Genomic DNA, 13,574 nt, shown 5'->3' on the forward strand with positions numbered 1-13,574 from the left:
TTATTTATTTACTTTTTTTTGCAGAGCCTCAAACTGTTTAAAAAAATAGGCGTTTATAACAAAAACGCAACATTTGATTAATGAGAAGAATAGACTTCAATATTAAAAAGTCGTCTATTCTTTTAACGCTTTGGAAAAGCGCATGCGTACAACATCGGTACCGTCAATGGCACACCGCGTCCGTTTGGTGAAATGTATATCCTAGATGTCATCGACGCTCCGAGCTATTTTTACTAGCAAGATCTTCATTCATTAATCATTGAATAAAAACATAATACTACTACTAGATTTATTGTTTTCTATATAATATGGCTGGCCACATTGATTGTATTTGTAATGATAATTTAAATAAACAGTTCGGAAACGTGCTGCGCCCATCTCCATTATGTACTCCACAATAACGTTTTATACAGTACAGTTAAAAACTGACATTTGTATTTTTATACTTTTCAAAGTATGTTTTCAAAGTTCATAATAGTAGGCCCCAGTAGTAGGAGGGTTATAATGCGCAATATAAATGATTAACCTTTAACCCTTAATAAAGAATAAATAATAGGCCATTTAATAATAAGCCAGATATGACATGTTGTGATTGATGTAATATCTTGTATATCTTGTAGACAAGCCATTTCGGCTCTGTTATATTATGAATACAGTATGTTTGATATTAGGCCGGTTATTTCCAATATACGCGTAGGTTCATCATCATTATCATCATCATCATTATTATTATTATTATTATTATTATTATTATTATTATTATTATTATTATTATTATTATTATTATTATTATTATTATTATTATTATTATTATTGCATGTTTTCTTCTTCTGAATTGTATTTGTATTCTTATATGTATTATATAAAAAAATATATTTGGTGGTCACACCAGTGATGGAATGTAGCTGGTTAGATTTTCATATAAGCTTTATGTTTGTAAATAATATTGCTGTCATCTTATTAACTACAATTTCCCTTTCTTTTTTCTTTTATTAAATAATTATAGCACATAATTAGAACGTATTCGCACCACTATTCCTTTGCACAGGGTAGTAATAATGATGTGAAACCAGAATGACATGTAAACTCAAGTTTCTGTGTCTAGAGGGCGGTCTTCGTAATTTATTTTGGTACAGAAGTCTTGCTCTTCTTTTTGTTTCCATTATAAGGAGTAATATAAATAGGCCTAAATTACGGTATAGCATTATTATATGTGTTAGCTGCGAGACTTATTCTTAGAATTGTTGAATAAATTAATAAGCACCGTTATTTCATTTAACTTTTTAAGGATTGTTACTAATTAAATAATATTAATATAACAAACTCGAATGACACATCTGGGTTTTGTACCAAATAAAATTCTTAAATATAAAACTGCGAGACTTATTCTTAGAATTATTGAATAAATTAAGAAGCACCGTTAGTTTTACGTCGGGTATAGGCCAAAGTATATATTTTATTTAACTTTTTAAAGAATTGTTGCTAAAATAAAATAATAATAGGCCTATAACAAACTCGAACGACACATGGTAAAATAATTAAAAACATCAAGAAAAAAAATAAATTTTTATTCGGATGGTCTGTAAAAATTACTACAGGAACTTGACAATTTAATTTACTTTTTATTTTATTCAGACCTGAAATGAAATGTTATTGACGTGATCGTAACTTTTTAAAGAATTGTTGCTAAAATAAAATAATACTAGGCCTATAACAAACTCGAACGACACATGGTAAAATAATTAAAAACATCAAGAAAAAAAAATTTATTCGGATGATCTGTAAAAATTACTACAGGAACTTGACAATTTAATTTACTTTTTATTTTATTCAGACCTGAAATGAAATGTATTGACGTGATCGTAAGTCATTCAACATAATTAGAAAGGCCGATACCGAAAACTAAGCCTAACCATTTTTTTTACAATTAAACATATCGGTGAAAACATTATTGGCCTAGTTGTCTTTTCCCGACTGAGACTATATAAAACTATATAAATGATATATAAATTATATAGTTATCTTATCTATAGCTTTGCCTGAGACAGAAAGTCCCTTAACTTAACCCAAACATTGTCCATTAGTCATAGTGTATTTTTAAAATATATTTTTATTTAAATATATATTTTAGTTAAGGCGAGAATTTTTATTCCTTGTTTCGCGTACTTAATTTTTTAAAGATCATTGGAGGAGGGCGGAATAAAAATAAAATTTTGTTTTCTTCTTTAGCAAAGTTTTGCCGAAAACATCGAGACGGAGGAGAAAATAAAAATAAAGTTTTATTGGTGAATGTAAAATGGGATGGTTAAATGCTTCAAATGTATATAATTAGGAAGAAATATAGGCCAACATATTTTATCTTTCGGTAAAATGTGATGTTTTTCGTAGTTATTTTGAGCAGGACTATACTAAAATAGTAGGCCTCCGTGTTTTGCGTAAAATACATGATGATGGTCAATCCGGGTCATCCCTCCCATATTATTTATTTATTTATTCATCGAAAAAACCTCCAAACATGGAGAAGATAAAACACATTAAAAATACATTTACAGAATTAATTGCAAGAAACAAGGAAATCACATTTCAAATACAAAATAGGCCTATTACAGGAAGGCCTATTGGCCAGAAAGGTTTTTAAAAAAATCAGTCGGTATGGAACTGATTTTAAATCATTAAACGATTGACGGTTTGTAGAGAGGTGTGAACGCACCATTCTTTGAAGTCTATCAATATAAGACAATGGCCGCCGCTCGCGTCTAACAACCACACTGCTAGCACCTCGCGTACAGTCAGCGTCGAAGCGACCAATCAGAGACGGACGCTCTTTTGTTTCACGTGGGTTACGTAACCACGGGAAAGAAATCGGTGACCGAGTTAGCAGTGACATGAGTAGACGGAGAATATAAATAACCGAACTTCTGTCTAGGTTATTATATCGCTCATTGAGTTCATACAGTTAATCGAAAAAGTTACTTTGCTCCTGAAATCTGTTATCATTTTAGTTTGATCCGATCCTGAATAATGTCTGTCTTCCACAATTTGACCTGCGCCACTGACTTTGACCGGGCATCTCCCGTGTCGATTACCAGTTCTTCAAATGGATCGGAAACATTGAATACAAGTTCAACAAATCGACGGGGTAAGCGTAAACTGCGACAATACTACAAACGCCATATTAAGCTACCTTTTTCTTACGTCGAGATGATCACTATGGCCATTAAATCTTCGTCTTCTGACAAACTGACTCTTCGAGACATCACAAACTTTATTCAAGACAAGTTCCCTTGCTTTCGTGGCGAATACGTCGGATGGAAGAACAGTGTTAGACACAATCTATCTGCCAGTGAGTGCTTCACTAAAGTTCTACGAAATCCCAGTCAACCGTATGGTAAAAACAACTACTGGATAATGAATGCAGAATGTGAACATTGCAAGATAAATAGTGAGAAAGATGCTACCGGTGACCGACTACTGCCTGTATACTGCACACCTATCGTCGATTCAATTCCAACTCTGTCATCAAATGCTACCGAACCTGCCACAGACAACCCAACCAAACTACTCAAGCACCCTACAACTGAGATGTCGCATGGTACCAACATCGCTGCACCAGAGGCACACTACGACGATTGGTACTACGATCATTCATACAATTCTCGTCAAAGTTCCCGTCGACATCAGCGCTATCATCCTTACACACCTCCGCATAGTAACCACTGGCAACAAAAACGTCATCCAACAGCACAAGGAACCAACGCCATGGATGATCTGGCAAATCTTGAGGATCTGTATGTGCCGGCGCATGACATCGATTTCTCCATGATGTACAGCAATTCGAAAACGCTCGTTAAGGTTGGTTTACTAGCAATTACAGTATTAAATGTTTATTTATTTGATAGGATATTGAACATTTTAATTAATTTTTTTTTAGAATTCCTCAAATATTTTGGCAGGCAGAACACCACCAACAACAAAACACAGTAGCAGATTTTCGGATTACTGTGACTACTGTATATGGAAAAATCACTATCGTATGACAATCCTATTTTAACTATTTTTTTTTTTAATTCTTTGTTTTACGAAACAGGAGCAGTCAGAATGCCACGTGCCATATGCTACGAACTATCCTACTGGTTTTCAAGGTTATGAGACGCCCTACTATCCATATATGGACTACCATCTACCAACTTCGTACCAGCTTCCACAAGACCAGTACGATTGGCAGAGAGCGACACCAGTTGACAACAGGGTAGATGACTACGTACATCCATATACATTCGATTTCGCCCAACAAGTTTATGATGTTCCGTCATTCCCATCGTCACCTTCGTCAATTCATTCGTCTGATTCCTCTTCATCATATTCAGCTATGTAGGTTCCTGCTTCTGTCAAATGAAATCTAGAAGTTAGAATATAGGCCTCTACTGCTTTATCATAATTCTTAACAGTTTCCGTTAAATTGTTTTGTAACATCAGCCGTGATTATAGGGTAGACGATACATATAGGCCTAATACACATACTTTTATCATTTCAGTCGATGTGCAATGTATCTTAATATATATAGGCCTACTCCATGTTTTATTTATAAGTAAGTGTGTATATAATATGGGTTACTCTTCACCCTATTGTATTTATTGAGTATTAAGTAACATAGGCCTATTTAAGATTGATGAGTATATTTTGGTAAATAAATACAGTTTTTTGAAATATATCTGTGATTTTTTTGTTAAATTATTTTACACTGTCCTGAGTATCGTGTGCGAGTGACTGAATGTCTGCTTCTTGAGTGAGTTAGTATTGTTCCACTCATCACCTCCATACATACAACTTACTCAACAACCAGAGAAATGGCGAGAGACGAAGAGTGAGAGCTTTGTGATTTGTATATACTATAGTAAATTCATTATTGTTTCACTCATTAAGCATCATACGCAAACATACAGAACAAGAACTTATTCAACAAGGGGAATAGCAGAGGAAGTTTAACAGCGATATAGGCAATTACAGGATTCTTTAAATACATTATATAAAAACATTAATAATACTGTAATGTAATAGGCCTATTGGTAATAAGTGTGATGTTTTGCCCTGACGAAAACTCACATCGAATTATATTGGTAATTTTAAGAAGATATTGCTTATGTAAATACATTACATTTCAGACTATTTTAAAGGACACATAAGTACAATACTATAACGACAAGATACAAGATACAAGATACAAGATAAAATTTATTGTCTCCATTAAAAAGAAAACGAAGAAATTACAAAAGCTCGCACCCATTAAAATTACATTAAAATCACATTAAAATCACATAAAAATTTAACAAAGTACATCAAAACCCATAAAAAATAAAAATAAACAACATTTAACAAGGAGAAACTACTCAAGAGACAAAGAGTTATAACAACAATAACAACAACAATCGCTATTTTCATTAAATTGATTTAATTTTATTTTATTATTGCAATTATCATTATTATTATGATTATATTTATCATTATTATTGTTGTTATATTTGTCATGGTTATTTCAAAGGCATATATTATTATTATTGTGAATATAATCTATCTTTTATGATTTTCATTTAAGTATTTTATACCCTTAGCGATAAATGAATTACGGTATCTATTTGTGTTTGCAATCGGTACTCTCATACGACCACTCCTGGGGTTAAATGAGCTAATAAGCTTATCATGAAGCGGATGACTACAATATATTATATTATATTTAACAGGCAAAATTACAAAATGCAAACGAAATTTATGTTGCCCGCCAAATATTATCCAATTTAGTACAGTAGGCCTATTCACGTTATTATTGGCATTGGCAATTGATTACTTGTGACTGATTTATAAACTCCTTATCACTATACCAATAAATATGCCCATCACTGTATCAGCTTTTCTCTATTGACTTACATGATGTGTGTACACTTAATCCTTTTGTTTAAGTTTGCAATAATTGTGGATGTGACATTGCTAAAACTGAGGATAGAAGAATAATTATACGCAAATTTTCATTTCTATAATAATATAAGAATCAGTCTGAAAGTTCTTTATGAGATATCTTAAGATAAAAATGTCAATCAAGTAGGCCTTCGTTGGTTAATGTTAAATTAAGTAAAGCAATATTGTACAGTACTATTTTTGTCTTTTAATAATCCCAACAATGGAGGTATTATTAATTCATTATGATAGGTCAATAGGCTAATGTTATTTATAGGCCTACTACTAGAAACAAACATAATTATTTTAAAACACTTTGTAATTCTAAACATCCCTATTGTAGTCCACTATTTATATATTTAATTAGAATTTTACTGTTCTTGGTCTGTATATTAATGTATTTTTTATTTTTATTAGGCCAAATAAAAAAAAAATTACTTGTTTAGCGTCACATCACAACACAATTTTCGGTGGGGAGGGGCGGGGTTTTTTTTATTCTACAGTATCAGTAATCAAATAAAATGTGTTAAAATTAATCATTTTCAATAGGCCTTATTGTTGTTATAACAACTCCTTGGTTGCAGTCAAGTCTGGTTCACGTCAAACTTTAATCTAGATATAGATCCTTGCAATAGTTTAGAGAATAACAACTTCGTACGACACTCCACCTAAATAAATTGTTCTTGACACCTTAAACGCCTCTTGCATTTTCATTGCATATTGTAATTCTTCTATATTACCGCTTCGAAACATAGTTTATCGAAACTAAACAGCGTCGCAAGACACTCCGCCCTATACAAACACCCATTTGATACTGACTTGAACCTTGAACAATCGCATTGAGTTCGATACACAAACCTATTTCTATGCATTATATTATGTCCATGAATATACCGTATCGCTGTTTTGGCAAAACATACAGTTTATCAAAATTAGACAACTTTGTATCACACTCCACCCAATTGATACGTTTCTTAACACATTTTGGTTACTTATACTTTTTTTAAATAATATCCTACTACATTTACTTTCATTTTGCTCTACTGCAATATATATGTTCTGAGCAATCAGCATGCTGGTAAATATTTTGTTAACATTTTAATGTCCTGTTTTATATATCTTGAAGGTTTATAATAAAAAAAAATATTGGTTTTTTTTTAGTCCTTTTTAAATATATATATTTTTTAGTTTTGTTTTGTTTTTGTCTTAAAGTTTTGTAATAATGCCATAAACAGTAGAGTGTCTCATTCGCCTTATATTATAAAAATGTTATTACGAATAATGTTTAGAATAAGAATAGGATAAAAGTGAGAGTGGTGTATAAAGGGTGGGTAGTTTATGCGCTACCGCTGAGTGATAAGTTTGCACCTCCTTAGGCTAGAAATTTTCCAAGAAAAAAAATGTGTAGGCTTAACCATTTCCGGCTAACTCCTCACATTTGCATTCCCGTCTGACACAAAATCTACAACAACAATTATAAATTATGATTGCTTCAAAAAATGTTCACGTTAATCAGTATTTTACCAAATAAAAATTGGACATAAAAAATATAGGCCTACTGATTATATTTACGTAAAGCTATCGCAATTATATTTTATACAATTTGAATTATTTACAAATATAATACGTTAATGTCTATACTTAAAAATGTGAATATTTCCCCGACGACTATGATGATGATGATTGATAATGATGATGATGACGACGATGATGGTCTATCCACCCCCTCCCCACTCTTTCATGTCAATTGATCTTAGGTTCGCCAGTGTTAGGGGGAACATTAAAATCTGTAAGACAAACGGAGAATTACCTCAGAACGTCGTTCAAGCTCTGCCCACGCTATTATTACATTTTGTGTGAAATTAAATTTTCCCATATTTGGGTGTTATATGACATCTTCATGCCTACGGGCACATCACACAGATTGTCACAGACGTAAATAAAATATGGACAGAACAAATTACTACATAGGCCTACCAAAGGATATTAGGATCAGGCAATTGTCAGTTAAGCCATGGAAAATTTAGTCAGAATTAGACTAATTACTCCATGGTTAGGCATATGGTAAAATTATAATTTCATGACATACCGGTATAATAATAGGCCCTGTATGCAATCCCCGCACCAGACAAAATATTATAGGCCTCCCACTATATTGTTTTTTTTTTTTGGTTTTTGGGGATTTTTTTAGGATAGCCGGCTTAGCATTAAAATAGGCCCAAACTTAAAGCAAAAATTATATGTAAATTTATTGGTCATACTTTTAAATGTATTTTTCAGAGTTCAGTCGATCGGTAAAATGTACCGTAATGTTGTAGTAATGTTAAGTATGAATGTAATGAAATAGTAGGCCTTCATGTTTTGCGTAAAATACATGGTGATGCCGAGTCGGGTGCGTCATCCCTCCCACATTACCGTACTCGTATTAGCCAGAAAGGTTAAAAAAAAAATCAGTAGTTATATGGAACCTAGAAATAATGGTTGCATTAAATGCACAAAAAAAATATATATATATAATAGGCCTACTAGCTATTAGCGGTGATTTTAAATCATTAAACGATTAACGCTTTTTAGAGGTGTGAACGCACAATTCTTTAAAGTCTTTGAATAAAAGACAATGGCCACCGCTCTCGTCTAACCTACACCGCTAGCGCCTCGCGTACCGTTACCGTCAAAGTGACCAATCAGAGATGGACGCTCTTTTGTTTTACCACGAGTTAGCAGTGACATGAGCAGACAGAGAATATAAATAACTGAACTTCTGTCTAAATTATCATAGCGCTCATTGAGTTCATTTAGTACAGTTAATCAAAAAAGTTAAGTTTGCTTCTGAAACCATTTTATTTAAAGTTTGATCCTGAATCATGTCTGACCAAGAACGAGTTTCACCAGTCTTTCACAATTTGGCCTGTGCCACTGACTCTGACAGGGCATCTCCCGTGTCAACTACCAGTTCTTCAAATGGATCGGAAACATCATCAAATGCAAGTTCATCAAATCGACGGGGTAAGGGTAAGCTGCGACCAGACTACAAACGCCGTATCATGCTACCTTATTCTTACGTCGAGATGATCACTATGGCCATTAAATCTTCATCTTCTGATAAACTGACTCTTCGAGACATTACCAACTTCATGCAAGACAAATTCCATTGCTTTCGTGGCGAATACGTCGGATGGAAGAACAGTGTTAGACACAATCTATCTGCTAGTGAGTGCTTCAAGATGTGTATAAGAGACAGCAAACAGACAAAAAATTAAGTTTGCTCCTGAAACCATTTTATTGAAAGTTTGATCCTGAATCATGTCTGACCAAGAACGAGTTTCACCAGTCTTTCTCAATTTGGCCTGTGCCACTGACTCTGACAGGGCATCTCCCGTGTCAACTACCAGTTCTTCAAATGGATCGGAAACATCATCAAATGCAAGTTCATCAAATCGACGGGGTAAGGGTAAGCTGCGACCAGACTACAAACGCCGTATCAAGCTACCTTATTCTTACGTCGAGATGATCACTATGGCCATTAAATCTTCATCTTCTGATAAACTGACTCTTCGAGACATTACCAACTTCATGCAAGACAAGTTCCTTTGCTTTCGTGGCGAGTACGTCGGATGGAAGAACAGTGTTAGACACAATCTATCTACTAGTAAGTGCTTCACTAAAGTTCTGCGAGATTCCAGTCGACCGTATGGTAAAGACAACTTCTGGATAATGAATGCAGAATGTGAACATTGCAAGAACAAATGTGAGAACGATGTTGTGAGCAAACGAATCCTTTCTAACCACGCACCTATCTCCGATTCAATTCCACCTGTGTCTCCTGCATCGAGTGAGTCATCTACCGACCCTGCTGCAGACAATCAAATGAAACTACTCAACCACCCTACAACTAAAATGTCCAGCTGTCAACGCATGGTGCATGATACCAACACCGCTGCACCAGAGGAACACTACGACAATAGGTACTACGACCAATATTCATACACTGCTCATCACGGTTCCCGTCGTCATCATCGCTACCATCCTTACACATCTCCGCATAGCAACAACTGGCAACAAAAACGTCATCCAGTGGCTCGGCAAGGAACCAACTCCGTGGATGATCTGGAAACTATTGAGGATCTCTATGTGCCGTCGCATGACATCGATTTCTCCATGATGTACAACAATTCGAAAACGCTCGTTAAGGTTGGTTTACTAGCAATTTACTTACAGTATTAAATGTTTATTTATTTTATAGGATATTGAACATTTTAATTAATTTTTTTTATAGAATTCCTCAACTATTTTGGCAGGCAGAACACCACCAACAACAAAACACAGTAGGAGATTTTCAGATTACTGTGACTACTGTACACTATATGGAAAATGCACTATCGTATGACAATCATATTTTAACAATTTTTTTTTTAATTCTTTGTTTTACGTAACAGGAGCTGCCATATGCTACGAACTATCCTACTGGTTTTCAAGGTTATGAGACGCCCTACTATCCATATATGGACTACCATCTACCAACTTCGTGCCAGCTTCCACAAGACCAGTACGATTGGCAGAGAGCGACACCAGTTGACAACAGGGTAGATGACTACGTACATTCATATCCATTCGATTTCGCCCAACAAGTTTATGATGTTCCGTCATTTCCATCGTCACCTTCGTCAATTCATTCGTCTGATTCCTCTTCATCATATTCAGCTATGTAGGTTCCTGCTTCTCTTGTCAAATGAAATCTAGAAGTTAGAATATACTGCATTATCATAATTCTTAACAGTTCCCGTTAAATTGTTTTGTAATAGCGGCCGTGATTATAGGGTAGACGATAAATATAAGCCTAATACACATACTTTTATCAGTTCTGTCGATGTACAATGTATCTTAATATATATAGGCCTACTCCATGTTTTATTTATAAGTAAGTGTGTATATAATATGGGTTACTCTTCACCCTTATGTATTTATTGAGTATTAAGTAACATAGGCCTATTTAATATTGAGTATATTTTGGTAAATAAATACAGTTTTTTGAAATATATCAGTGATTTGTTTGTTAAATTATTTTACACTGTCCTGAGTATCGTGTGCGAGTGACTGAATGTCTGCTTCTTGAGTGAGTTAGTATTGTTCCACTCATCACCTCCATACATACAACTTACTCAACAAGCAGAGAAATGGCGAGAGACGAAGAGCTTTGTAGTGAATTCATTATTGATTCAATCATTGAGCATCATACGCAAACATACAGAACAAAAACTTATTCAACAAGGGAAATGGCAGAGGAAGTTAAACAGCGATATAGGCAATTACAGGATTCTTTAAATATAAATACTTTATATAGTATAAAAAGATTAATAATATTTTACTGTAATATATTCGTAATAAGTGTGATGTTTTGCCCTGACGAAAACTCACATCGAATTATATAGGTAATTTTAAGAAGATATTGCGTATGTAAATACATTACATTTCAGAATATTCTAAAGGACACATAAGTACAATACTATAACGACTACAATATACTATATATAATATTATATTTAACAGGCAAAATTACAAAATGCAAACGAAATTTATGTTGCCCGCCAAATATTATCCAATTTAGTAGGCCTCACGTTATTATTGGCATTGGCAATTGATTACTTGTGACTGATTCATAAACTCCTTATCACTATACCAATAAATATGCCCATCACTGTATCTGCTTTTCTCTATTGAGTTACGTGATGTGTTTACACTTGAGCCTTCTGTTCAAGTTTGCAATAATTGTGGATGTGGCATTGCTAAAACTGAGGATAGAAGAATAATTATACGCAAATTTTAAAGATAAAAATGTCAATCAAGTAGGCCTTGATTAATGTTAAATTAAGTAAAGCAATATTGTACGGTACTATTTTAGTCTTGTAATAATCCCAACAATGGAGTTATTATTAATTCATTATGATAGGTCAATAGGCTACTGTTATTTATAGGCCTACTACTAGAAACAAACATAATTATTTTGAAACGTTTTGTAATTCTAAACATCCCTATTGTAGTCCACTAATTCTATATTTAATTAGAATTTTACTGTTCTTTATCTGTATATTAATGTATTTTTTATTTGTATTAGGCCAAATAAAAAAATTACTTGTTTAGCGTCACATCACAACACAATTTTAGGTGGGGAGGGGTGGTTTTTTGTTTTTAATTCTACAGTATCAGTAATCAAATAGAATGTGTTAAAATTAATCATTTTCAATAGGCCTACAATAAATATTACACCTAGTTGGTGAAATCATGTTTTAATTCACTTGAAATAGGTCTATACTTATTTTGATTAGAATTTCTTGGACAATATTTTTTTTTTTTTATTAAAAAAAATTTCTGCTTCTAAACTTTTTGTTTTGCTTGAAAATTCAGGTGGGGGTGGTGACGCTAAACAATTATATATTTTTTTTTTGCCTTATTGGATGATTTTTTCCCCTTTTTTCTTCTTGTGAATTTAAAACTCAATTCAGTATTTTTGCTGCGATGTTTTAATTGGTTTTTTTTTTAATTTTTGAAATAAATACGAAACAATTAAATTATATAATTTATAATTAAAATTGTGATAGTTTTAGCTAGCAAGGAGTTGTTATAACAACTCCCTGGTTGCAGTCAAGTCTGGTTCACGTCAAACTTTTATTTAGATATACAGTAGATCCTTCCAATAGTTTAGAGAATAATAACTTCGTACGACACTCCACCTAAATAAATCGTTCTTGACACCTTAAACGTCTTGCATTTTCATTGCATATTGTAATTCTTCTATATTTACCGCTTCGAAACATATAGTTTATCGAAACTAAACAACGTCGCAAGACACTCCGCCCTATACAGATACCCTTTTGATACTGGCTTGAACCTTGAACAATTGCATTGAGTTCGATACACAAACCTAGTTCTATGCATTAATATATAATAAGTCCATGAATATACCGTATCGCTGGTTTGGCAAAACATACAGTTTATCAAAATTAGACAACTTTGTATTACACTCCACCCAATTAATACGTTTCTTAACACATTTTGGTCTCGCAAGCCTTGGTTACTTCTACTTTTTAAAAATAATATCCTACTACATTTACTTAAATTTTGGCCCACTACAATATATGTTCTGAGCAATCAGCATGCTGGTAAAGATTTTTTTTAACATTTTAATGTCCTTGTGTATAAGAGACAGATACTATATATAATATTATATTTAACAGGCAAAATTACAAAATGCAAACGAAATTTATGTTGCCCGCCAAATATTATCCAATTTAGTAGGCCTCACGTTATTATTGGCATTGGCAATTGATTACTTGTGACTGATTCATAAACTCCTTATCACTATACCAATAAATATGCCCATCACTGTATCTGCTTTTCTCTATTGAGTTACGTGATGTGTTTACACTTGAGCCTTCTGTTCAAGTTTGCAATAATTGTGGATGTGGCATTGCTAAAACTGAGGATAGAAGAATAATTATACGCAAATTTTCATTTCTATAATAATATAAGAATCAGTCTGAAAGTTCTTTATGAGATATCTTAAGATAAAAATGTCAATCAAGTAGGCCTTCGTTGGTTAATGTTAAATTAAGTAAAGCAATATTGT

The 13,574-nt window shown here is 33.1% G+C and overlaps 3 protein-coding genes across 4 annotated transcripts in view; all 3 read left to right on the forward strand.

The window, feature by feature from the left end:
- Window positions 1-2,919: 2,919 nt before the first annotated feature.
- On the forward strand, window positions 2,920-4,712 carry LOC117119003 (forkhead box protein A2-like). The gene is made up of 2 exons (XM_033263778.1): window positions 2,920-3,852; window positions 4,088-4,712. The coding sequence occupies exons 1-2, from the start codon at window positions 3,022-3,024 to the stop codon at window positions 4,373-4,375; spliced, it is 1,119 nt and encodes a 372-aa protein (XP_033119669.1). The 5' UTR covers window positions 2,920-3,021; the 3' UTR covers window positions 4,376-4,712.
- A 4,022-nt stretch (window positions 4,713-8,734) lies between these two features.
- Window positions 8,735-13,574, forward strand: part of LOC117119064 (forkhead box protein D3-A-like) — a 15,055-nt gene continuing 10,215 nt past the window's right edge. For both annotated transcript variants that reach the window (XM_033263875.1, XM_033263876.1), the window contains exons 1-2: window positions 8,735-8,766; window positions 9,206-10,141. In XM_033263875.1, coding sequence (XP_033119766.1) covers window positions 9,254-10,141 — 888 coding nt within the window. In that variant the 5' untranslated portion in view covers window positions 8,735-8,766; window positions 9,206-9,253. The remainder of the gene's footprint in view (window positions 8,767-9,205; window positions 10,142-13,574) is intronic.
- LOC117119044 (forkhead box protein F1-B-like) lies at window positions 8,815-9,210 on the forward strand. The gene has a single exon (XM_033263853.1). The coding sequence runs from the start codon at window positions 8,815-8,817 to the stop codon at window positions 9,208-9,210; it is 396 nt and encodes a 131-aa protein (XP_033119744.1).

The sequence above is a fragment of the Anneissia japonica genome, unplaced genomic scaffold (genome assembly GCF_011630105.1).
Source record: "Anneissia japonica isolate Jap-2015-1 unplaced genomic scaffold, ASM1163010v1 scaffold1826_len1998817_cov189, whole genome shotgun sequence".
Lineage (NCBI taxonomy): Eukaryota > Metazoa > Echinodermata > Crinoidea > Comatulida > Comatulidae > Anneissia > Anneissia japonica.

Bases quoted from the DNA above. Each gene is read 5' to 3' on its own strand.
- LOC117119003 (XM_033263778.1), top strand. From the start codon at position 3,022: ATGTCTGTCTTCCACAATTTGACCTGCGCCACTGACTTTGACCGGGCA. The intron at 3,853-4,087 runs GTTGGTTTACTA...TTTACGAAACAG, and splicing joins ATTCGAAAACGCTCGTTAAG to GAGCAGTCAGAATGCCACGT.
- LOC117119044 (XM_033263853.1), top strand. From the start codon at position 8,815: ATGTCTGACCAAGAACGAGTTTCACCAGTCTTTCACAATTTGGCCTGT.